The following is a 26586-nucleotide window of genomic DNA, read 5'->3' on the forward strand; positions in this document are numbered from 1 at the left end:
ACTAGATCTAGAAGTTGACCCCGTGCCTGTGACCATTGTGATGCTAGGCACTGTTGTAAGGGCCGCATGTGCAATCTTGCGTTTGGGACAATGGCTATGCATGAGGACATCATTCCTAGGAGTTTCATTACTATTTTGACTTGTATTCTTTGGTTTGGATACATGACCTGTATTACATTGTGAAATGCTTGTACTCTTTGTGGACTTGGAGTGGCAATCGCTCTTGCTGTGTCGATTGTTGCCCCTAAGTATTGCTGTGTCTGACACGGCTGAAGGTGTGATTTTGTGTAGTTGATTGAGAAACCTAGTTTGTGTAGGGTTTCTATGATGTACTTTGTGTGTTGTGAACACCGTTCTAGTGTGTTGGTTTTGATTAACCAATCGTCTAGGTACGGGAACACATGTATTTGCTACCTTCTGATATGCTACTACTGCCAGGCATTTTGTAAAAACTCTTGGCGCAGTTGTTATTCCGAATGGCAACACCTTGAATTGATAATGTACCCCTTGGAATACAAATCTTAGGTACTTTCTGTGTGAAGGATGTATTGGTATATGGAAATATGCATCCTTTAGGTCTAGTGTTGTCATGTAGTCTTGTTGTTTGAGCAGTGGGATTACGTCTTGTAATGTCACCATGTGAAAGTGGTCTGATTTGATGTAGGTATTTAATGTTCTGAGATCTAATATAGGTCTCAGTGTTTTGTCCTTTTTGGGTATGAAAACGTACAGAGAGTAAACTCCTGTTCTTTTCTGTTGAATTGGTACTAATTCTATTGCCCCTTTTGGTAGCAATGCCTGGACCTCTAGTCCTAGAAGATCCATGTGTTGTTTTGACATATTGTGTGTTTTCGGTGTAACGTTTGGAGGGAATCTGAGAAATTCTATGCAATAACCATACTGGATAATTGCCAGTACCCAAGTGTCTGTTGTTATCTCCTCCCAATATTTGTAAAAATTGCTTAGCCTCCCCCCCCACAGGTGTTATGTGTTGGGGTTTTGTGATTTGGAAGTCACTGCTTGTTTTGAGGAGTTTTGGGGCTTTGGAACTTCCCTCTATTTTTTTGGAATTGTCCCCCTCTATATTGCCCCCGAAAACTTCCCCGCTGATATTGACTTTGATAAGTGGGCCTTGTTTGTGAGGTTGTGGGTTCTGTAGCTTGTCCTCGAAACCCCCCTCTAAACTGTGTTTTGCGAAATGTGCCTCCGCTCTGTGGGGAGTAGAGTGCGCCCATGGCTTTGGCCGCATCAGTGTCTTTTTTAAGTTTTTCGATAGCAGTGTCCACTTCTGGCCCAAACAACTGCTGTCCATTAAAAGGCATATTCAGCACGGCTTGTTGTATTTCCGGCTTGAATCCTGACATACGCAACCATGCGGGTCTCCTTATTGTTACTGCAGTATTTACTGTCATTGCAGCTGTATCTGCTGCATCCATTGCTGACCGTATCTGATTATTTGAGATACTTTGTCCTTCCTCCACCACTTGTTGTTCCCTTTTCTGGAACTCTTTGGGTAAGTGTTCTATGAAATGTTGCATTTCGTCCCAATGAGCCCTATCATATCTTGCCAGAAGTGCTTGTGAATTGGCAATGCGCCATTGGTTTGCTGCTTGTGCTGCAACCCTTTTCCCCGCAGCGTCGAATTTGCGACTCTCCTTGTCTGGAGGTGGTGCGTCTCCCGAGGTGTGAGAGTTTGCTCTCTTGCGAGCTGCCCCTACTACCACAGAGTCTGGTGTTAATTGGTGCGTGATATACACAGGGTCTGTAGGTGGTGGCTTGTTATGGCCCTGCCCTTCACAGGTTCCTGAAACACCTGTTTGGAGTGTTTTAGCATTCCAGGTAGCATAGGTAAGCTCTGGTATTGGCTATGAGTGGAGGATAGTGTATTAAACAAAAAGTCGTCCTCAATCGGTTCTGAATGCAAGGTGACATTATGAAAAGCCGCTGCTCTTGAGACCACCTGCGTGTAGGATGTACGGTCCTAAGGTGGCGACGGTCTCGCTGGGTAACAGTCCGGGCTGTTATCCGATACTGGCGCATCATAAAGGTCCCATGCGTCGGGATCAGCCTGACTCATTGCAGTATGAGTTGGGGATTGCATCAGTGGTGGAGTGACTACCGGTGATGTGTGCATTGATGGTGGTGGAGATGGTGGCGGAGTTGTTTGTCTTGCCACCTTTGTCTGTGGCTGCTTGTCCTTTTCTTGAAAGGCAAGTCTTCTTTTCATTTTAATTGGGGGAAGAGTGCTTATCTTCCCTGTGTCTTTTTGAATGTGGAGCCTCCTTTGTGTGTAGTCTGGCTCCATTGATTCTAGTTCTTGTCCGAACTTATGTCCTTGCATTTGGGAGTACAATCCCTGTCCCCCTGTGTAGGAACCTGATTTCGGTTCCGAGGCTGGATGTTTCGGAATGGAAACCTTTTCGGTAGCCTTTTTCGGCTCCGACGACACTTTCTTTATTTTCGGCATCGTGGTCTCTCGGTGCCGACCCATTTCGGTGCCGCTGTCTCGGTGCCGAACTTGCTCGGAGCCGCTGTCTCGGGCTCGAGATTGCTGTGTGCCGGTATCTCGACCGGAGTCGGATGACTTCGACACAAGCATGCCCTTTTTCGGTGCCGATGATGGGTCACCTATTTTTCGGATTAAGCCATGGCCTGTTGGCGGTGGCGTCCCCTGGGCTTTTGTGGTCTTCTCGTGAGTTTTACGTTTCGACGTCTTACTCACGGTTTTAGTCGTTTCTTCGGGATCGAGCTCGTCCGAGTCCGACTCCTGGATGGAGAAGGTTTCTTCTTCCTCCTCCAAATGCCTTTGTCCTGTCGGCGCCGACGCCATTTGCGTCTTCTCACTCTTTGGTCTCTTAATGTCTTCCTCGAACGAAACGCTCGACAGGCTTCACAAGTATCTTCTCTGTGTTCTGGAGACAAACATAAGTTACAGACCAGGTGCTGAACTGTATACGGATACTTGTTGTGACATTTTGGGCAGAAGCGGAATGGGGTCCGTTCCATCAGCCTTAAAGAGACACGTGGCCGGGCCGACCAGGCCCGACGGGGGATCGAAAAACCCCGAAGGGCCACCAGAGCTCTTCAAAAGTCGGTGTCGACCTGTAATAACTAACCCGATGCCGAACGCAAACAATACCGTCGATTTTTCCGAGATTCTAACTAACTTTCCGAACCGAAACACGGAGCGAAAAGGAACACGTCCGAACTCGATGGCGGAAAAAAAACAATCTAAGATGGAGTCGACGCCCATGCGCAATGGAGCCGAAAGGGGAGGAGTCCCTCGATCTCGTGACTCGAAAAGACTTCTTCGAAGAAAAACAACTTGTAACACTCCGAGCCCAACACTAGATGGCGGGATGTGCAAAGCATGTGTATCTGCAGCTACACATGCCATCGAACATATATATATATATATATCTATCTCACCACAGAGCGGGGAGGCTTGGGTGGGTGTAAGGAATCTGCAGCTAGATAGAGTCTCTACCAGATAATTAGTTCCTAAAGGTAACTTGTTCATCTGATAGAGACTTCTAGCTGCAGATTCCTTACCTTAGAGTAGATACCCAAGCTAAAGCTCCTGGTGGTGGGTCTTAAGGATATATTTCACCCCAGGAAGTTCTGCAGGACTGAGCGGGCAAAATGCCCCCCCCCCCCCAAACCTGGCTATCCAGGCAGTAGTGTCTCGCAAACGTGTGCAACAAAGCCCACGTTGCCGCTTGGCAGATGTCAAGTTCTGGCATCCCACGAGCTAACACAGTGGTAGCAGCTTTTCCTCTGGTAGAGTGAGCCCTTAGACCCTCTGGAGGCTGCTTCTTGGCCAAAGCGTATCAAATCTTTATACAGATTACGACCCAGCGTGAAATGGACCGTTTCTGTACTGCCCGACCCTTCTTTGCCCCAACGTATCACACAAAGAGTTGGTCGTCTACCCGGAACTCTTTTGTGCGGTCAAGGTAGAACTAGAATGCTCTTTTTGGGTCCAGCTGATAGAGACCCTCCTCTTCGTTAGAGGGATGCGCTGGCGCAAAGAAAGTGGGCAAGGTGATATTTTGAACCAGATGGAAAGGGGTCACCACCTTCGGGAGGAAAGAGGCACGAGTTCTGAGGACCACTTTATCAGGATAAATCGTGAGATATGGCGGTTTCGACGACAAAGCCTGCATCTCACTCACTCCTCTGGCAGATGTAATTGCCACAAAAAAGGCTGTTTTGATAGTGAGCAGCCGGAGAGGACAATTATGTAAGGGCTCAAAAGGAGCACACATTAGGAAAGTAATAACAAGATTAAGATCCCACTGGTGAATAACAAAAGGCACAGGTGGAAATACACGCACATGCCCTTTTAAAAATCTTTGTACGATGGGAGACTTGAACAAAGATGGTTGGTCGGGCAAGCGTAGAAAAGCTGATAAGGAAGCAAGATAGCCCTTAAGAGTCCCTAAGGAGGAACCGTGTTGGGCGAGAGATCGAATAAACAAGAGGATAGTAGATAGAGAAGAAGGAAGAGGATCAATTGACTTCTCTGTTCAATATGAAACAAAGCGTTTCCATCGGCAGACGTAAATTGACTTAGTAGAGGGACACCTGGCTGCCAGAATGACATCACAGACTTCGGAAGGGAGGTCATAAACCAACTGTTGTCGCTCAACCTCCATGCATGAAGCCGTAAAGTTGACAGGTTCGGGTGGAGAACCTTCCTCTGCTGCTGCGACAGAAGATCCTCCCGAAGAGGCAACCTGATTGGAGGACTGATGCTCATTTTGAGAAGCTCTGTATACCAGACTCTCTGTGCCCAATCCGGAGCCACTAGGATTACTCGGGCCCTGTCGTTCTGGATTTTCGGGAGATCTCTGGGCAGAAGTGGTATGGGCGGAAAGGCGTTCAGGAGGCCTGAACTCCACTCACGACAAAAAGATTTGCCTAGCGACAGCCCCCTTGGAAACTCCAACACGCAAAACTACTGACATTGTGCGTTCTCTACAGAGGCAAACAGATTTAACCAAGGATCTCCCTACTGCTGAAAGAGTCCTTGAGCCACCTCCAGATGGAGATACCATTTGTGATCCGCTAAGGATCGTCGGCTGAGTTCGTCCACCCAGGTGTTCAGAAAACCTGCCAGGTGTTGAACCACCAGGGTTATGCCCTGCTGTTCCATGTCCAGAGTCTCTTGACAAAGAGTCCACGACCCCATACTGCCCCCGGCTTGTTGCAGTACCACATTGCGGTGGTGTTGTCCATGAACACCTGCACTACCTTCCCTTTCACAACAAGAAGAAATGCCTTTAATGTTAGTCAGATCGTCCGAAGCTTTAACAAGTTGATATGGAGGCCGGATTGCGCCAGAGACCCCTGATCTCCACCTCTCCCAGATGGCCGCCCCATCCCAGAAGTGACGCATCTGCCACTACTGTGTGATCTGGTTGTGGAAGGGAGGGGAGTCTGCCTTTGACCAATCACAGTTCACTAACACCCACTGCAGATCCTTTGCAGTACCCTCCGAGATCTAAACCACGTAGGTAAGATTTCCCTCATGCTGTGCCCATTGGAACTTCAGGTCCCACTGCAGAGACCTCATATGCCATCTAGCATGTCTGAATAACAGGATGCAGGAAGTCATGAGTCCCAACAGCCTCAGAGTCTGTCTCACCGAAATCCAGGAGAAAGGCCTAAACATAGGTATCATAACCTGAATATCCTGGACTCGCTGCTCGGGAGGATAGGCCCGATACTGCACTGTGTCCAGAACAGCTCCGATAAAAGTGAGCTGAGAGGGAGTCAGGTGTGACTTCGGCACACTGATAGTGAACCCCAGCGAATGCAGGAGGTTCGCAGTTGTCTGGAGAGGGGCAGGGGAAGACTGAAATCCCTGACCTGTACAGATGAGCTGCTACCACCGCCATCACCTTTGTGAACACCCGAGGGGCACTGTTGAGACTGGAGGGGAGCACAGTAAACTGAAAGTGCTCGTGGCCCACCTTGAACCGCAGGTAACGCTGGTGGGCAGGCAGGATGGGGATATGAAAATACACATCCTGCAAGTCCAACAATACCATCCAGTCGCCTTGGTCTAGGGCAGACAAGACCTGAGCAAGAGTGAGCATCTTGAATTTCTCCTTCTTGAGGAAGAGATTGACGTATCTTAAATCCAGGATAGGGCAAATGTCCTTGTTCTTAGTGGGAATCAGAAAGTAGCAGGGAATAACAACCACTGTCTACTTCTGACATCAGTACCCTTTCTATGGCTCCCTTGGCCAAGAGAGCCTTAAATTCCTCGCAGAGCAAAACCAAATATTCTTCCATCAGCCGTTCTTTTGTTGGAGGGATAGAGGGAGGAAAAGACTGGAAGGGGAGGAAATAGCCCTTCTGTATGATCTGCAAGACCCATTTGTCCGTTGTGATGGAATGCCAGTGAGGGAGATTATATTGAATCCTCCCTTCAACTGGACGGATCTGGTCCTGCAGAACCACACTAGGAGGGCTTGGGTGCAGTGGAGGGGGACTGTGTGGTGGCCGGCCGCTGGCCAGACCCTCTGGGTCTGATGGTACTACGACCACATCCTCGCCCGGAATGGTGTGAAGCCTAAGGACGGTGGCTAAGTTGTGGCTGGTGTGGTACCGCGCCCCTTCCGAAGCCTCGAAAGGGGCGGAAGACACCCTGCTGTAGAGCTGGCATTGAGAGGCTCAAGGATCTGGCCGTAGCTCGAGAATCCTTAAACCATTCAAGCATGCAGTCTGCCTTCTCGCCAAAAAGGAGAGAGCCAAAGGGCATTTCCATCGAACTTGACTGGATATCCCCTGAAAAGCCAGTTGAACGTAGCCAACGTAGGGCCGCTGTCAATGCAATCGCTCTACCCAGCGAGTCGGTCGTGTCCAATCTACACCTGATAGTAAACTTGGCTGCATTTCTCCCATCCTTGACAGCCTGGGTGAGTGTGTCCTGTACGCCCTCCGGGACCTGGGGCAGCACCTGTGCCACCGTATCCCATCAAGTATGGGAAAAACGGCAAAACAGGCAAGAGGTGTTTACTGACCTCAATGCTAGGCTGGAGGAAGAAAAAAATTTTTTTCCAAGCCTATCCAGCCTCTTGGATTCCCTATCCTGAGGAGCGGAAGGGAAGGCACCACAGGATGTAGAGGCTTGGACCACCAAGCTCTCCGGGGTGGGATGTTGAGTAAGGGAAGTAGGGTCGCTCGGAGTTTGTCTATGGCGGCGGCCGACCGTCCTATTCACAGGAACCCCTGTGCTGGGTTTGGAACATGTTCCCAGAAGGACGTGCGTTAAGGCCTCATTGAAGGGCAACATCGGCTCTGATGTAGTCACCCCCGGCTGAAGCACCTCTGTCAGGAGATTCGTCATGACTGGCACCGTGGGCAAGTCTAGGTGCAAGTCCTCAGCTGCCCTAAGCACCACCATAGCATAGGAAGCTCCCTCCTCCGTAGCCACATTAGGAGGAGAGAGCATGCCAGTATCTGGAGATGTGTCCAGTCCACTGGCCGCCCTTAGATCCTCATACCAGTCCTGTCCTTCATCCAGGTCGTACTCTAAAGGGTCTTCAGACCTCTCTCCCACTCCTCTCCTGTGTCTGGCTGATCAGAATAAGGCTCAGATAATGATCTGGGTCTAAATGGTGATGTCAGCGTCACACAACGTCGCGTCAGATCATCCAGAATGAGGATGGGGCTACCACCGGTGAGTGCCGGTGGTGAAGGTGTAGTGTAGCCATTTTGATGTAACCTTTGCGCGTTTACTTCAGGCGTTAGGCCTTTGTGCACTTTGCCCTGGATGCATTTTATTACTTTGCTCGCAGCATTGGGCCTCTGTGCACTTTGCTATAGATGCATTTTATTCAGCTTCGTACTGTTATTTTTTCAATAGCCAGTTCTACGGTCTTGTTTTATTTTTTATATCACACTGTTTAGCCTACTTCAGCACTGGAGTTCTCAGTCTCGCTCACTCTGTGCTTCAGTCAAGGATACGGTCTGGTACATTGCTGATAGACGTGGTAGGAGTTTAGTCTTAGGGATGTAGACGATACACATTTTTGCGTAGGGACGTTTTGTTACCACATCGACATGTTAGTCATAAAAACACTTCCTTGTCCTAATACAGGGAAGAGGGAGATTCCGACCAGGGAACCACAACTAGACACTGACTGCCTTGTTTCAGATGCTGATCCAGATCACAGGCCTTTGCTCAGGTATGAGGGTTGATGTCTTCCCAGGGAATCTGAAAGGCAAGCTTAGAGCTTAACATGCTGTGCTCGAAATAGAACATAATTAGAGGGAACGTAATCTATTAACACTATGATAGCGTTATTTCTATGTTTCACTCTGATCGTGACTATTGCAATCCTACTGTGTTGTATGGTTCTGGTTATTGCGACTCACGCCTTATTCTCTAAAAAGCAGTTGTTTTATTAAATCAATCTATAAAAATTAAACTGCCTTTGTCATTTGTATATGAGATCATACCGTAAATGAGAGAGCTGGCTGGGATCTGAGCGACCACGACTTCCCTGAGAAGTTCTAAAGATGTCATGCGCTCGGCTGCCTAATCATCCCTTCCTCTTGGGAGAGATGAGGCACTGCTAGTTAGCCGGAGCAAAACCAGATTGAAGGTGGCCGGGGTCCTTCTTAGTGGGTCAGACTTAGTCCCCCACACCAGGAACAACTCTGCTACCTAGAAATCCAGTAGTCTCATTTAGGATAATGAGAACCAACACGACAAAGGAACCGTCGACATCAGACCCGGCGCCGGAGGAGATCGACTGCGAGGGACCGGCACCGGTCCAGATCCGGTATCGGATCCTGGGATCCTTAAGGGTGCCGATGCCAAAGCCACCAATGTCAAACCCAATGGGGCCTGCTGACCTCGCTGGGCCCGAAAACCCACCCGAGGGTGCAGCCCGCTCAAAAACAGGGCGTATGGCCTCATAAAATTCCTTTATTTGAGCAGGGTTGCTCTGGTCCCTGGAAAAGGGGGAAGGCGCAGAGACGACCCTAGCGATGGCTCCGGGGAACCTTGCTCGGAACGTCGAGGTACTCTAGACGCCTTGTCAGCCGACGAGCGTGGCGAGGTGGAAGGCCACTTGGACTTCTTCTTGTGCCTCTTACCTGAGTGATCGGATGACCTCGAATGCCAGGAAATGGACTTGACGCACCGGGAGCGGTGCCGCGACCACCTCCTTCTGCGGGACCTCCTCGGAGTAGCGCCGACCGAAGACGGCTGTCGGACCGCAAGAAGTTTGAGGGATCTCTCCCTCAAGGCCTTCGGAGCCATGGCCCGACATTCTGAACATGAAGTGGAGTCGTGATCCCTCTCTAAGCACCAGAGACACACTAGGTGTGGATCAGTAACCAACATGGTCCGATGACATGCATCACACGGTTTGAATCTTTCTAGAAGACATGCTTCAAACAATCAAGAAAAAACCTCGATGTCCATCAAAGAAAAGGGTAGCTTTTGTCCGGATCTGCGCTTAACCGGCGCGGAAGGAAAGAACTGCCGTACACGCACCAAGGTAGCGCCTATATAGACAACTGTGACGTCACAGATGCTCCAACGCCGACGATGCCACGCGGAGCCGGACGACGCACGCAGATCCAAACACCACCACCCGACGGTGCGCAAAGGGTACTACTCAGCAGAACAATTCTGGATTCGAAACAGACACCAGGGAATTCTAAGGTAAGGAATCTGCAGCTAGAAGACTGTCATATACAGTTGTTTCATGTTTGCTGTTTTGTATCTTTCTTTACAGGGCAATGTCCTTAGCATCACCTGTGATCTACACTCTCCCCATAGGCTTCTCAGCTCTCACCACCTTCCCAATCCACACCCCACTCAAACCTACACATGTCATTACTACATAAGATACGGTTCCTCACACTCAATGTGAGCGACATGCATGCCCCCCCCCCCGGCGGCGATACTCCACATATCGATACCCCAAGCACCAAAATAACAATTATACTTTCTTCAGGATTCATACCACACAACATGAGTGGCAGGCTCCTACAATAACAGAAATCACCACACCCTGCGGCCAGACAATGCGTCCGCAGCCTGCCATCCTGCAGGCCTTCCATGCCTACTACTCAACTATCTACACCCAGCCATCCGCCCCCTCATTAGCAGCAATAATGAACTTACTAGACCCCCTTTCCCTCCTAGCCATTCAAGCAGCCAATAGGTCTTGACAAACTAATCACTGTTGAGGAGGTGAAGCAGGCCATCCACGCCCTCACCTGTAATAAGAGCCCCGGCCAAGATGGGCTTCCCATTGAATACTATGCACATTATGCTACCATCCTGGTCCCCCGTCTGGCAGCGGTTTACAGTGAGGCCTTGGTTACCTGATCTCTCCCTGTAAGGAAATGCCTGCTTGGCATGGTTACCCCCTAACTTTTTGCCTTTGCTGATGCTAAGTTTTGATTGAAATTGTGCTGGGACCCTGCTAACCAGGCCCCAGCACCAGTGTTCTTTCCCTAAACTGTGCCTTTGCTTCCACAATTGGCACAACCTGACAATCCGATAAGTCCCTTGTAACTGGTACCAAGGGCCCTGATGCCAGGGAAGGTCTCTAACAGCTGCAGCATGCCTTTGGCCACCCTGGGGACCCCTCACTCAGCACATGCACACTGCCTCACAGCTTGTGTGTGCTGGGGGGGAGAAAAATACTAAGTCGACATGGCACTCCCCTCAGAGTGCCATGCCAACCTCACACTGCCTGTGGCATAGGTAAGTCATGCCTCTAGCAGGCCTTTCAGCCTTAAGGCAGGGTTTCACTATACCACAGGTGAGGACATAGCTGCATGAGCAATATGCCCCTACAGTGTCTAAGTCCGTTCTTAGGCATTGTAAGTGAAGTGTAGCCATATTGAGTATATGGTCTGGGAGATTGTCATTACGAATAACACAGCTCCAAAATGGCTTCACTGAATGCTGGGAAGTTTATCATCACACTTCTCAGCACAAAAAAAACCACGCTTATGGCAGTGTGGGATTTATTGAAAAATGCACACTGAGGGCCTCTTAGAGATGCCCCCTGTATGTTACCCAAACTGCTAGTGTAGGACTGACTGATCTGTGCCAGCCTGCCACTTTCAGACATGTTTCTGACCACATGGGGTGAGTGCCTTTGTGCACTCTGTGGTCAGAAACAAAGCCTGTCCTGGGTAGAGGTGCTTCACACCTCCACCTAAAGGAACTGTAACACCTGGCGGTAAGCCTAAAAGGCTCAAGCCTCGCATTACAGTGCCCCAGGGCACTCCAGCTAGTGGAGATGCCAGCCCCCCGGACAAAGCCCCACTGCTGGCGGCAAGTCGGGCGGGAAAATTAGGAGGAAAAAAAAGGAGGAGTGACCACCCCAGCCAGGACCACACCTAAGGTGTCCACAACTAAGGTGACCCCCTCCCTGCAGAATCCTCCATCTTGGTTTAGAGGACAGGGACCAACAGGGATAGGTCTGTGCCCCCCTCCCCAAAGTGAGTGAGCACAAGGAGGGTGTAGCCACCCTCAGGGACAGTAGCCATTGGATACTGCCTCCTGACCCCTAAAAACGCCCCTAAATCTAGGATTTAAGGGCCTCCCTGAACGCAGCTCACCAGATTCCTGCTGACCTACAAGAAGAAGGACTGCTTAGCTGGAACGCCCAGCAGAGAAGGAAGACAACAACTGCATTGGCCCCAGCCCTCCCGGCTGGGCTTCTGCTTTAAAGAACCTGCACCAGACTAGCAACGCGTCCAGCGGGATCAGCGACTTCTGCAAACTCCAGAGGGCTGCCCTGCACCCAAAAGGACCAAGAACTCCAGAGGACAGCGGCTCTGTCTAAGAAAACCTACAGCCAAGGACTCCCACCTCACTCCGGATGCATGAGTCTTGAGCCCTGTGCACCCGACGCCCACGGCAGGTGTCCAGGTGGTCCAGCCAGCAAGAGAGGGTCTCTGCAGAGGAAATCTCGAGGACCCACCCTCACTGCGAAGCTCTGGACTAAGATATCTGATGCCTAGGAACACACTGCACCCACAGCCCCCAGGCCGTGGAGAAACCGACCTCCAGTGCCTCAACGTCCAGCAGGCAACCCTCCTCCCTGTCCGACTGGTGGTGTGCCTGAGACACGCACCTGGACCTCACCTGCAGCCCCTGAGTGACCCCCCGGGGTTTCCTCATAGAGCAGCATTGAAAACCAGATGTTCTGTTTGCACCCTGCACCCGACCGCCCCTGTGCTCTCAGGGTGTGTGTTTGGTGCCTATTTGTGGCCCCTTCAGTCCCCCCTGGTCTGCCCTCAGAGTCGCAGGTACTTCCCTGCGGGCAGACTGGATTCCAAGAACCCCCTTTCTCCATAGGAGCTCATGTCAAATTTGCTCAAATTTGCCCTCTGCACCCGACCGGCCTGTGTTGCTGGTGGTGGGTGTTTGGGGTTAACTTGAACCCCAACCGGGGAGACAAACTGCAAGTGTTGTATTTACCTGTAAAACAATTTAACATTTCTTCGCCCCCAGGTACTGTTCTGAAAAATTGTACTGTGTCCATTTTTAAAACAGATTTATGCCAATAATTCAAAAACTGTATTACTTACTGTAGGAAGTTGGCTTTGTATATACTATTTCAAAGTAAGAAACAGCGTGCACAGAGTCCAAGGGTTCCTCTTAGAGGTACGATAGTGGCAAAAGTAGATAATTCTAATGCTCTATTTTATGGTAGTGTGGTCGGGCAGTAGGCTTATCAGAGGGTAGTGTTAAGCATTTGTTGTACACACACAGGCAATAAATGAGGAACACACACTCAAAGACTTACTCCAGGCCAATAGGTTTTTATATTGAAAAATATCTTTTCTTAGTTTATTTTAAGAACCACAGGTTCAAGATTTACAGTTAATATTTTAAATGTAAGGTACTTCACTTAGATACTTTAGGAACTTTGAATGAAAGCAATATCAATGGCAATAAGCTACTTTCAAAGTGGACACAGTGCAAAAATCAACAGTTCCTGGGTGAGGGAAGTAAAGGTTAAATTAGGAGGTAAGTAAAACACTTACAAGTCTCAGCCCTGGGGCATAGGCAGCCCACCGTTGGGGGTTCAGGGTAACCCCAAAGTTACCACACCAGCAGCTCAGGGCCGGTCAGGTGCAGAGGTCAAAGAGGTGCCCAAAACACATCGGCGCCTATGGAGAACAGGGGTGCTCTGGTTCCAGTCTGCCAGCAGGTAAGTACCTGCGTCTTCCGGGGGCAGACTAGGGAGGTTTTGTAGAGCGCTGGAGGGGGACTCAAGAAGTCCCCCAGAACACATCCTCAGCGGCACAGGGGCGGCCGGGTGCAGTGTGCAAAGCAGGCATCTGGTTTCAGATTGAAAACAATGGAGGGACCCGGGGGTCACTCTAGCGTTGCAGGCAGGCACAGGGGGGGCTTCTCGGGACAGCCGCCACCTGGGCTAGGTAGAGGGTCGCTCCTGCACTGAGGTTCGGTTCCATCAGATCCTGGGGGCTGCGGGTGCAGTGTTGGTTCCAGGCGTCGGGTCCCTTGTTACAGGCAGTCGCGGTCAGGGGGAGCCTCTGGATTCTCTCTGCAGGTGTCACTGTGGGGGCTCACGGGGGTTGTCTCTGGTTACTCACGGGCTCGCAGTGGCCGGGGAGCCCTCCCTGAGGTGTTGGTTTTCTGCAGGTCCAGCCGGGGGCTTCGGGTGCAGAGTGTAGAGTCTCACGCTTCCGGCGGGAAACGTGAAGTCTTTGGAAGTTGCTTCTTTGTTGCAAAGAAGTTGCAGGTTCTGAACAGGGCCGCTGTTCACGGGAGCTTCTTGGTCCTGTAGTCCAGGGCAGTCCTCTGAGGCTTAAGAGGTCGCTGGTCCCTGTCGGATGCGTCACTGGAGCAGGTTTTCGAAGTTGGAGACATGCCGGTACGGCTGGGGCCACATCAGTTGTTGTCTTCCTCCTTCCTTCTCTGCAGGCTTCTAGGTCAACAGTCCTTCTTGTTTCTTCAGGTTGCAGGAATCTGATTTCCTGGGATCTGGGGAGCCCCTAAATACTGAATTTAGGGGTGTGTTTAGGTCGGGGAGGGCAGTAGCCAAGGGCTCCTGTCCTTGAGGGTGGCTATACCCTCTTTGTGCCTCCTCCCTTTGGGGAGGGGGGCACATCCCTAAACCTATTGGGGTAATCCTCCAAACTCAAGATGGAGGATTTCTCAAAGCAGGGGTCACCTCAGCTCAGGACACCTTACGGGCTGTCCTGACTGGTGGGTGATTCCTCCTTGTTTTTCTCATTATCTCCTCCAGCCTTGCCGCCAAAAGTGGGGGCAGTGGCCGGAGGGGCGGGCATCTCCACTAGCTGGGATGCCCTGGGGCGCTGTAACAAAAAGGGGTGAGCCTTTGAGGCTCACTGCCAGGTGTTACAGTTCCTGCAGGGGGAGGTGAGAAGCACCTCCACCCAGGACAGGCTTTGTTCCTGGCCACAGAGTGACAAAGGCACTCTCCCCATGTGGCCAGCAACATGTCTGGTGTGTGGCAGGCTGGCAGAAACTGGTCAGCCTACACTAGAAGTCGGGTATGTATTTAGGGGGCATCTCTAAGATGCCCTCTGGGTGTATTTTACAATAAATTGCACACTGGCATCGGTGTGCATTTATTGTACTGAGAAGTTTGATAACAAACTTCCCAGTTTTCAGTGTAGCCATTATGGAACTGTGGAGTTTGTGTTTGATAAACTCCCAGACCATATACTGTTATGGCTACCTTGCACTTACAATGTCTAAGGTTTTGCTTAAACACTGTAAGGGCATAGTGCTCATGCACATATGCCCTCACCTGTGGTATAGTGCACCCTGCCTTAGGGCTGTAAGGCCTGCTAGAGGGGTGATTTACCTATGCCACAGGAAGTGTGAGGTTGGCATGGCACTCTGAGGGGAGTGCCATGTCGACTTAGTCATTTTCTCCCCACCAGCACACACAAGCTGTGAAGCAGTGTGCATGTGCTGAGTGAGAGGTCTCTAGGGTGGCATAAGGCATGCTGCAGCCCTTCGAGACCTTTCCTGGCATCAGGGCCCTTGGTACTAGGGGTACCAGTTACAAGGGACTTACCTGAGTGCCAGGGTTGCGCCAATTGTGGAGACAAAGGTACAGTTTAGGGAAAGACCACTGGTGCTGGGGCCTGGTTAGCAGGGTCCCAGCACACTTTCAAATCATAACTTAGCATCAGCAAAGGCAAAAGGATAGGGGGTAACCATGCCAAGGAGGCATTTCCTTACACATACCTATTTCAAACAAAGTACTGTTGATACCTGTGTGAAATACAACACTTTTGAATTACTCCCTGCAACTTGAATCTTGTGGTTCTAAAAATAAATTAAGTGAAATTTATTTTTGATATATAAAAACCATTGGTCTGGAGTTAAGTCATTGAGTGTGTGCTTCTTCTATTGTCTGTATGTGTACAACAAATGCTTTACACTACCCTCTGATAAGGCTAACTGCTCGACCACACTAACACAAAAGAGAGCATTAGTATTATCTACTTTAGCCTCTGTTAAGCCTCTGGGGAACTCCTGGACTCTGTGCAAACTATATCTCACTTTTATACAGAGCCAGCTTCCTACACAACCCAAGAGCAGTTTCACCCTCGTTGGGTCTAAACAGTCTGAACACAGGATCCACGGTTGGGCATAACTGTCACACTTAGGCCATCATACTTGAAGCATACAAAAAAGTAATGGGTGAAATGCTTGAACTAATTTCAGCTACGGGCAGTTATTCTGACGCACACCAGTCCATTGTTATTTTGCACACCATGCAACCTCAGCCTGGACATAGTCATAAACAAATCAACCTTGACCCTGCTCCAACAGGAACAGTCCAGCCTGAACTGCCAGGCCACATTCTCCCTGAACTGAGAACACAAGAAACCCAAGACTGGTTTCTCACTTCTATTAGAGCAGGGTAAAGACTAATTTGATATCTGATTGGTGAATTAATTATCTATTCTGCTGTTGGCTTAGAGGGGAGATAGCTTACATGCAGAGTCCTTATCTGAAGAGCAAGAGTGGTTGATCATGCCTAACTCTTTTTCTTTGCTTACTATAGTACAAATATGAGGAAATGCTCTTCTGCTCACCTAACAGATCACACAAGAAAGATATCTGTCTGGCTGACTAGCCTGGAGATTTTGATAGTGTGTAATGTGTTGCTAAGAGTTTTGCATCCCTCTACCATATGGCTTCTGTATTACAAGGTTTCCACAAGTCACAGGAACCTGTGATATACAAGGAGCCAAGGCACCAGAAGTAAGGCAAAGACCAGTCTGCAACAGCAAATTCAAATACAATTTGAAGCCCGAGGACTGGGTGGAAATATACTTTGAAATTCTAATAAATACTAACAATGGCAAAAATAAAACACTGAAAAATATCACAGGGCTTTCAATCCACGCTACTAAGAAATTTTGAAGAGAAAAACCTGATGTTACCAGCCTCAAGGTACAGTTTTATCACTTCCATCTGACATCTCAGGCCCAGATTAGATGGCACAACAGCAAACACTGCAATAGTGACAAAGAAAAGATAGAAACATTCCAGATACAGCATGAGAATAAGGACTAGTTTAGTTAAAAGAATCTGCACCAGAACGTATCTGCAAGTGACATACCAAGCTCCACTGGCATTTGCTGCAGATCTGGTAAAAATCTTACTAGGCAGCGCTCTAGGATATCTGACGCTCGGCGGTTACTTAAGGTCAGTACCTACCCTGCATCAATCAGAATGTACATTTCCTTTAAAAATATAATTTTTTTATGTTTTCGGAGGCATGGTCATCCAATATTGCAGCAGCAGTCTAGCTGAGCTTATGCCAAAACTTGCTGTTGAGATAACTCAAAAACAGTAAGACTCAGCAGGATGGTTCTTTGGTGGTTTGGCAATCAAATCGACCAGGCCCATCCAATGAAACACTTCTCAAGGGTTGTGGATGCAAATGGAGGTGGGGCATTCTATTCGGAATAAGATGATACAGGTACTTCACCAAGACAAAAGGGACTGTAGTGATCTATGAAGGCCACATTCCCAACCGCTAGATCCCATGCCCTAATACCTGCTACAGGACTGCAGGCAAAAGAGTTTACGTGGGCAGGTTGAAGGGAAAACTACAACACCAGGTTCTGGTGTTGTAGTAGGTTCCTTAGTGCATGGACTGGTCACCTTTATTTTAGCTCTAGGCTGCAGCCTGTGCCCATTTACCTTTATACACATTTAGTTTATTCATTTTATAATATTTTAGTGCTCCTTGCTTTTTCAGCAGGGTTGTCTTCATATTCTAATCAGATAGTGCAAAAGCACTGTTGTCAATTTCTTTTGCATGACATTTCATTCTGTGCTGTGTTCTAGGCTGTCATTGCACATGATATTTTACTTGGTATCGCCAGTCCAAGAGTTACGGAGTCAACTCTCTCACCAGAGACATTGTCACGCCAGGCCTCTTCTCAGAACACCACACAGGCCGAAAGAAGGGTAGAGGGAACATTCCAGCCAGCCATCTTATGCTGTGTGCCACATCATTGACAGCTTCGCTGACTCTGGCCTTGTCTCTCCAGCCAACCAGGAGGACTGCCAGAAGAGCAACAGGCAGACCCCTGCCTTTCCAGATATGGGGTCGGTAGCTCCTGCCATTGGCTAGTACGGGCAGAAGGGCTAACACTGCTATGCTCTCATGTTAGACACTAGATGTATAGGTAGGAATTCTTAGACTAATGATTATGTCAGGATGTTGGGGCTGTTTATATGTTTTATGCTAATGGTGACAATCATCACTGTGTTATGTTTCACCTTCCTAATAATCACAGCTCATGGCTTTTATCATAAAATGCAACTGCTCAATAAATAAATTGAAACTTGTTCCGCTTCCTTTGTCTGCCTTCACATGTTTGAGACTTGTGCAAATGAGAGGAAGGGGTAAGATCTGTTCCAGCACGACTTCAGTGAGGAGTCCGACTGTCATTTTCTTAGGCTGCCACAAATCACTTTTACTTTCTAGGTTTGGGTGGGGTGCTGCTAGCTACCCAAGAATGTCAGGCTGACAGCTTCCAGTCGGTGTGGGACTGGCTCAGTCAACCACATGTGCTGGTTCTACAGCCGGAAACCAAGCAGTCTTACCCCCATGGTAAGAGTCCTACGACAGAGTCATTTTTATCTTCTCAGGATACCGATGATGATTCTCAGGTGTAGTGTGGATCAAATGCTAAGCACCTCCTTATGGTCTCTCGGTAGGTCTTCACTTGAAGTTGTACAAAACACAGATCTCAGCTGGTATTCTGTTTGTTCTCTAAGTTTTGCCTGTTTCATGCATAGCTGGAAAGCCAAGATCATTGTCTTCCAGGCAGGACACTGCACGCCTCTGGCAGAAAGTATTATATTGGCATGTCCTTTTTAGATCACTCCTCTATTAGCTGGAGCTGCAGTGTTTCAGGATGAATTCATACTGAATTTGAGTTAATGGTTCCAAACGGCCTGTACTTATCCAAAAGTACTGACAATGACATGAAAATACAGCCCAATCAGAGGGTAAGCAGCCTTCAAATTCAAAGGTTACAGCCAAGCAGAGCAGGAAGCATCATTATAGGCAATTTCCCAAGACATCACAAAGGAAAGAAGTAGGGGCAAGACCCAGACACACCGAATGGGGTCAAGCTGCAACTGGACTGAAAAAGGACCTGATCTGCTCAAGTACCAAGAGGGGTTTTTGACAGGGGGTACAGAAAGGCAAGACTCTTTGGCTGTGTATGGATTTCAGTCCACAAACTAGATATGAGGGAACCACTATCAGCTGCCCTTGTACACTGGGTGGTGAGTACCTGGCAGTGGACACCAATTTTACACCACAGGGTTACAATGTAACCTACACGAAGCAGAGTTGCAAAGCGCATACTTTGAAATGTGAGGGAATCACCAGAGGAGAAGGCACAGATTTTCACAATTAAACACTTTGCAGCCCTGCATGCCAGCTGAGCTGCAACCAACGCAAGTCACTTCGACACTTGACACTATTTTTAACTACATGTCACAGGACACAACATTTTTAATGTAATTCACCATAAATATTTTAGTATAATTTGAAGAAAAGAAGGGCTATGCCAGAACAATTTCATAATATTAAGCAACTTCAAAATGTAGACAGCCATAAATGTCTTACTGGTAAAATACAATTTAGAACAAAACTAACACACTGCCGAACTAAGATTGGGGCGCTGAGGTCCAAAACACTGCAAATTTAACATACAAGATTGAATTTCCAGGTAAGAGGAACCAAGAGCCATCATTATATCACTATGATCGCAAGCAACTTAAGGAGCAGAAAGCCAGCGGATAGTGAAAAAAAGTCTGCTCATAAAAAAACAACCAAAAATTCTGAAAATAAAGTATGCAAGCAGTATCTACACAGGCTGTATCAAAATCATGCCCATCTCCTCAACTTTAGAAAATAGACTGATTTACAGGAAATACATTGGTGTCTTGGGGCAGGGGCTGTGTGACAGAGAGGAAGAGCTTTCACCTGGGCTTTAAAATTTCTTTCACTTACATTGTACAGAAGTGGCCTCTCCCCTCCAAAGACTGAAAGAGCATCCTCCAAATCTGGAGATGCTGGAACCAGTAAACAGTAGTACCAACTTACTGCAGAAATGGACGCCTCTCGGGTCACCTCCCTAGTCCAATTAAGTTCCTCTGTGGTTGGGTAAGAATTATTTCTCAGGTTGATCTTTTCAGGTGGAAGAATTCTCCCATTAGCCTAAATAAAAAAAACATAGAAAGCAAGGCGATTTAAATTACTATCTAATCCAAAGAAGAAATCACGTTGAAGGCATAAAATGAGATTAAGTTATTCTGTATTAGCTTAGATACACTTAGCCCTATTCCTGACTTTCCCTACTACAAATAATGCTGTATTTTTATGTAGCACTATGTCTGCAATTAGTGGGACTACTGGTGCTTTAGGGGTTTGGGTAGATGGGGTCTGCAATGGTGGTATTGTCTGTCTGAGAGTCTCTAAGGTTAGGAAACTAGGGTTGGAGATCAATTCATGACCCATATACATGCGGGTGCAGTGATTTGTTGGAGAAGCATTATATGCAGATGAAGTGATTTGTGGAGGAGTACTCTACAGACTCAGTTCTGGTCTTGGTTATTCCTGGATTCAGGTCTGGTACATATAGTGGTGAATCAAAATACTAGTTGCACTAAAGGAAAAGTTACTTACCTTCGGCAACACCTTATCTGGTAGTTTCTATATCAAGCTGCAGATACCTTACCATAGAATTATCACAGGCTTCAGGCTGGATCCGGAAGATTTTTTTTGAGCAGTACCCATGTGCGCCGGTAGATGGCATAGCTCGGCTCAGTATGTATCATCATCCGCGCCGGAAGTGACGTCCGCAGCACCTATCTAGGTGCCACCCAGGCATGTTGAAGTCAGTTTCTAGTCACAACTTTCCACACTAGAAGAGCGGAGCCATGAAGAATACTGACCACTGGTGTGGATAACTAGAGTGCTGAAAGGGATACAGCCCGGTCCCTAGAATCCTGTTCGCAGAGCAAGGCGGATGTGTGGGTCATAATGGGTTCTGTAGCTAGATTTAGGCCCTCATTACGACCTCGGTGGTCTTTTAAAAAGACAGCGGAGGCTGCGGGAGACAGAATACCGCCAGTGCAGGCGGTATTTATGGCTCCCTATTTTGACTTTTCCGCTGGGCCAGTGGACGGTAACCGTGTTACCATCCGCTGGCCCAGCAGAAAAGTCACATCAACATTACTGCTGGCTCGTAATAGTGCAGGCGGCAATGCTGATGTGCAGCGGGTGCAGTAGTGCCCGTCGCCCATTTTACTGCCCGAAATACAGGCCAATTGCATGGGCAGTGCAGGGGCCCTGTAGGAAGTTGGCTCTGTATGTACTATTTCAAAGTAAGAAATAGCATGCACAGAGTCCAAGGGTTCCCCTTAGAGGTAAGATAGTGGCAGAAAGAGATAATTCTAATGCTCTATTTTGTGGTAGTGTGGTCGAGAAGTAGGCTTATCAGAGGGTAGTGTTAAGCATTTGTTGTACACACACAGGCAATAAATGAGGAACACACACTCAAAGACAATTCCAGGCCAATAGTTTTTTGTATAGAAAAATATATTTTCTTAGTTTATTTTAAGAACCACAGGTTCAAGATTTACAAGTAATACTTAAAATGAAAGGTATTTCACGTAGGTACTTTAGGAACTTTGAATTAGCAAAATAGCATGTACAGTTTTCACAAAAATGGCAATAAGCTATTTTAAAACTAGACAGTGCAATTTTCAACAGTTCCTGTGGGAGGTAAGTATTTGTTAGTTTTGCAGGTAAGTAAACCACCTACAGGGTTCAAAGTTGGGTCCAAGGTAGCCCACCGTTGGGGGTTCAGGGCAACCCCAAAGTTACCTCACCAGCAGCTCAGGGCCGGTCAGGTGTAGAGGTCAAAGTGGTGCCCAGAACACATAGGCTTCAATGAAGATGGGGGTGCCACGGTTCCAGTCTGCCAGCAGGTAAGTACCTGCGACTTCGGAGGGCAGACCAGGGGGGTTTTGTAGGGCACCGGGGGGGACACAAGTCAGCACAAAAAGTACACCCTCAGCGGCACAGGGGCAGCCGGATGCAAACAGGCGTCAGGTTTGCAATTGGTTTCAATGGGAGACCCAGGGGTCTCTTCAGCGAAGCAGGCAGGCAAGGGGGGCTCCTCGGGGTAGCCACCACCTGGGCAAGGGAGAGGGCCACCTGGGGGTCGCTTCTGCACTGGAGGTCGGATCCTTCAGGTCCTGGGGGCTGCGGGTGCAGTGTCTTTACCAGGCGTCGGGTTCTTAGAAGCAGCAGTCGCGGTCAGGGGGAGCCTCTGGATTCCCTCTGCAGGCGTCGCTGGGGGGGGGGGGGGCTCAGGGGGGTCAACTCTGGCTACTCACAGGGTCGCAGTCGCCGGGGAGTCCTCCCTGTAGTGTTGTTTCTCCGCAGGTCGAGCCGGGGGCGTCGGGTGCAGAGTGGAAAGTCTCACGCTTCTGGCGGGAAACGTGCAGTCCTTTAAAAGTTGTTTATTTGTTGCAAAGTTGTTTCTTCTTTGGAGCAGAGCCACTGGCCTCGGGAGTTCTTGGTCCTTTTAGATGCAGGGTAGTCCTCTGAGGCTTCAGAGGTCGCTGGACCCTGGGGAGCACGTCGCTGTTGCAGGTTTTCTTGAAGTGGGGAGACAGGCCGGTAGGGCTGGGACCAAAGCAGTTGGTGTCTCCGTCTTCTCTGCAGGGCTTCAGGTCAGCAGTCCTTCTTCGTGTGTTTAGGTCTGGGGGTTAGTAGCCAATGGCTATGTGGCAGTGGGCTGGTGATAATAAGGACTATGAGTCTTGAGTGTATGGAATCGAGGATTTTATTTATAGTTCTTTATAGATATATGATTAGTTCACGTAGGTGTGGATGACGTGCTCCTCCTAATTGAGTGCCTCTTCTCTTTTTCCAGCTCCCCTGTTGACTGGCGCAGATTTCTTCTTGGGCTCCCCGGTGGACTGGAAAAGAGGAACGTACAAAGGTAAGTCGGGATTGTGTATGAGTGGAGATATATATATATATATATATATATATATATATATATATATATATATATATATATATAGAGAGAGAGAAAGAGATTGAGTGCCCTTTTTGGAAAGTGCGTTGAACTAGAAAGTAGTGGGTGCAGAAACCATCACCTCTTTGTGTTCCTTAGACTTCGCTTTCGTGTGCCATTTTTTTGAATTACTAGACAGTGATCTTTTCTTCTCTGTGATTAGCTTTTCGTTTAGGGTATTCTTATATTCCCAGAATATTTTCCTCCTTCACAATACCCCTCTTCTCCCTACCTTCTCCCAGCCTCCACCCTCCCCTCTCCAGCCGTTATCCTTCCCCTTTTTCAAAACTTTGTCCTTGATAAAGGACCGTACCTTTGTTAGCCACGTCCCTACGGGGACGTGGCGGCTTTTTTTATCCTTTGGCTCCTTTTTCTTCTGGAATATCTTCGTTTCTCTCGGCGCTAACACAGTCGCTCGTTCCTCTCTCCTCCTTGTCTCCGTCGGCGTCTTCTTGTTTCTCTGCCTCTCGCACGCAGAGTCCGTCTTTGTTTTCAATACCTTCGGGAACCCGGATATCCGGATTCCCACGGCAGTTTCCGGCATCAGTGTTGCTTGGACACCGGGGCAAGGCGTCGTCCCTGACACTGAATCGGGGAATAGCGTCCGAAACCGAGACGTCTGGAGCCGGGTGATCGAATAGCCGGCTACAGGCTACTAGCCCTGAGGGTGGCTACACCCTCTTTGTGCCTCCTCCTGAGGGGAGGGGGGCACATCCCTAATCCTATTGGGGGAATCCTCCATCTGCAAGATGGAGGATTTCTAAAAGTCAGAGTCACGTCAGCTCAGGACACCTTAGGGGTTGCCTTGACTGGCCAGTGACTCCTCCTTGTTTTTCTCATTATCTCCTCCGGCCTTGCCACCAAAAGTGGGGCCGTGGCCGGAGGGGGCGGGGGCATCTCCACTAGCTGGAGTGCCCTGGGGCGCTGTAACAAAGGGGGAGAGCCTTTGAGGCTCACCGCCAGGTGTCACAGTTCCTGCAGGGGGAGGTGAGAAGCACCTCCACCCAGTACAGGGCTTTGTTACTAGCCACAGAGTGACAAAGGCACTCTCCCGATGTGGCCAGCAACATGTCTGGTGTGTGGCAGGCTAGCAAAATTAGTCAACCCACACTGGAAGTCAGGTATGTTTTCAGGGGCATCTCTTAAGATGCCCTCTGGGGTGTATTTCACAATAAAATGTACACTGGCATCAGTGTGCATTTATTGTGCTGATAAGTTTGATACCAAACTTCCCAGTTTTCAGTGTAGCCATTATGGTGCTGTGGAGTTCGTGAATGATAGACTCCCAGACTATATACTCTTATGGCTACCCTGCACTTACAATGTCTAAGGTTTTGCTTAGACACTGTAGGGGTATAGTGCTCATGCACCTATGCCCTCACCTATGGTATAGTGCACCCTGCCTTAGGGCTGTAAGGCCTGCTAGAGGGGTGACTTATCTATGCCATAGGCAGTGTGAGGTTGGCATGGCACCCTGAGGGGAGTGCCATGTCGACGTAGTCATTTTCTCTCCACCAGCACACACAAGCTGACAAGCAGTGTGTCTGTGCTGAGTGAGGGGTCCCCAGGGTGGCATAAGACATGCTGCAGCCCTTAGAGACCTTCCCTGGCATCAGGGCCCTTGGTACCAGGGGTACCAGTTACAAGGGACTTACCTGGATGCCAGGGTGTGCCAATTGTCGAAACAAAAGTACAGTTTTAGTGAAAGAACACTGGTGCTGGGGCCTGGTTAGCAGGCCTCAGCACACTTTCAAATCATAACTTGGCATCAGCAAAGGCAAAAAGTCAGGGGGTAACCATGCCAAGGAGGCATTTCCTTACAGGCCCCCTGGGGTACCCCAAGTCCCCCTTACCGCCAGCCTTTCCATGGTGGTGTTTACCGCCCTGGCCAGGCTGGCGGTCGGGGACTCATAATACCCAGGGCAAAAGCCTAGCGATATAGTTGAGGGGCCGGCGGTATGGTTGTGGCTTTTGCGGAACAAAGCCAGTCTGTTGGCGGTGTTACCACCAGCTTACGGCCGGCCGCCAGGGTCGTAATGAGGCCCATAGTCTCTACTAGATAAGACGTTACCAAAGGGAAGTAACTTGTTCATCTGATAGAGACTTCTAGCTGCAGATTTCTTACCTTAGGCTAGGTACACAAGCAATACCATTCCTGGAGGTGGATTTGCAAACCAATTTCAGGTGAGGACGTCCTGCAGGACCGAACAGGCTAAATGCCCGTCACAACGTACCTGATTGTCCAGACGAACGAGTTACTTACCTTCGGTAACGACTTTTCTGGTCGATACATTAGCTACCTGTGGATTCCTCACCTAATGAATACTCCCATGGCACCAGCATTCGACGGAAGGAATGGTTTCTTACCTGTAACTCCAGTTCTCTCGTAGGGGTATTTCCATGATAGTCATAAGCACTGAATAGTTCCGCGCGCCCGCGGGGACCCCGGAGCACTGTTGTGTAGTATATTCTTAAGTGCAATCATCAGCTCCTTGACAAAAAAGGTCTGTGAAAAACACTTAAGAATAACAATGTGCAGCCTATGTGAACAGCTACACAGGCCAAATTGTTAGAAGAAAAAACAGTTGTAGTGTAAATTTCACGTTTAAACCTCTATTTATTCTATAAATACATAAATAAATACATTCTCATATTTTATTTACACCTCTCATGAGAATAAAACAATGTAGGGCAGTGTAGCCCATAGGCTGCCATTATACAGAATGAAAATAGAGCTGTGCCTTTAAGAAAGTAAAGTCTTCCTGTTTCCCATCATGCACAGCAAAAGGCAGTTGCCTCAGTTCTTTTTTGGAGGCTATTAACCTGACATGAAGAAAAAACAAAACATTTGTTGGAGTACCAACCTCCATAATATTCATGTTCTATGTCAACTCCACCGGGGAGGAGGGAGGGTTGCTTATGACTATCATGGAAATACCCCTACGAGAGAACTGGAGTTACAGGTAAGAAACCATTCCTTCTCTCGTAGGGGATTTCCATGTATAGTCATAAGCACTGAATAGAGTAGCAAGCCCATCCCCATAACCGCGGTGGAGTAGATATAAGAATACTGAGAAAAACATGAATCATGCAAACAAATTCTTGAGCAAAGCCTGCCCAACCTGAGCATCTGCCCTAGCGTCTGTATCAAGGCAGTAATGCTTAGTAAAGGTATGGACCGACCTCCAAGTGGCAGCCTTGCATATTTCTGCCAAAGGGACATTTCTCATCAAGGCTACAGTAGCTGCTTTCCCTCTGGTAGAGTGGGCTTTTGGCCTACCACCAAGGGATTTGTTTGCTAACTGATAACATAACATTATACATGAAACAATCCATCTGGATAACGATTGTTTAGATGTGCCCAAACCTGTTCTGATTGGGCCATAGTTAATAAAAAGCTGTTGTGATTTTCGAAAGCTTTTTGTCCTGTCCAGGTAAAATTTCAAGACTCTCTTTACATCCAGAGAGTGCAGAGTTCTCTCAGCAGGGGTAGCTGGATTCTGAAAGAAAGTCGGTAATGAAATTGTTTGGTTCACATGGAAGTCGGAGACTACCTTAGGTAAAAATTTTGGATGAGTTCTCATTACCACTTTCGCAGAATGAAAAACCGTGTAGGGTTCCTGAGCGCAAAGGGCCTGGATTTCGCTGACCCTACGCGCTGAAGTGATTGCCACCAGAAAAGCAGCTTTCCATGTGAGATGCTGCAGCGATGCCTTATGTATCGGCTCGAATGGCGGCAGCATCAGACGTGATAAGACAACGTTCAGTTCCCATGGAGGAGAAGACTTTCTAATGGGAGGAAAAACCTTCTTTAAACCTTCTAGGAAATCCTTAATAATCGGAATCCGAAAAAAGGAAGTTTGTGAAGGACTCTTTCTGTATGCCGTTATCGCCGCCAAGTGAACTTTTATTGACGACAGTTGTAAGCCCGATTTTGCCAAACTTAAC

The 26586-nt window shown here is 48.5% G+C and overlaps 1 protein-coding gene across 2 annotated transcripts in view; it reads right to left on the bottom strand.

The window, feature by feature from the left end:
• The window catches only part of PIWIL2 (piwi like RNA-mediated gene silencing 2), a 1291255-nt gene that overhangs the window by 452121 nt on the left and 812548 nt on the right, over window positions 1-26586 (bottom strand). For both annotated transcript variants that reach the window (XM_069213952.1, XM_069213950.1), the window contains exon 17: window positions 19650-19763. In XM_069213952.1, coding sequence (XP_069070053.1) covers window positions 19650-19763 — 114 coding nt within the window. The remainder of the gene's footprint in view (window positions 1-19649; window positions 19764-26586) is intronic.

Source organism: Pleurodeles waltl, chromosome 11, assembly GCF_031143425.1.
Source record: "Pleurodeles waltl isolate 20211129_DDA chromosome 11, aPleWal1.hap1.20221129, whole genome shotgun sequence".
NCBI lineage: Eukaryota > Metazoa > Chordata > Amphibia > Caudata > Salamandridae > Pleurodeles > Pleurodeles waltl.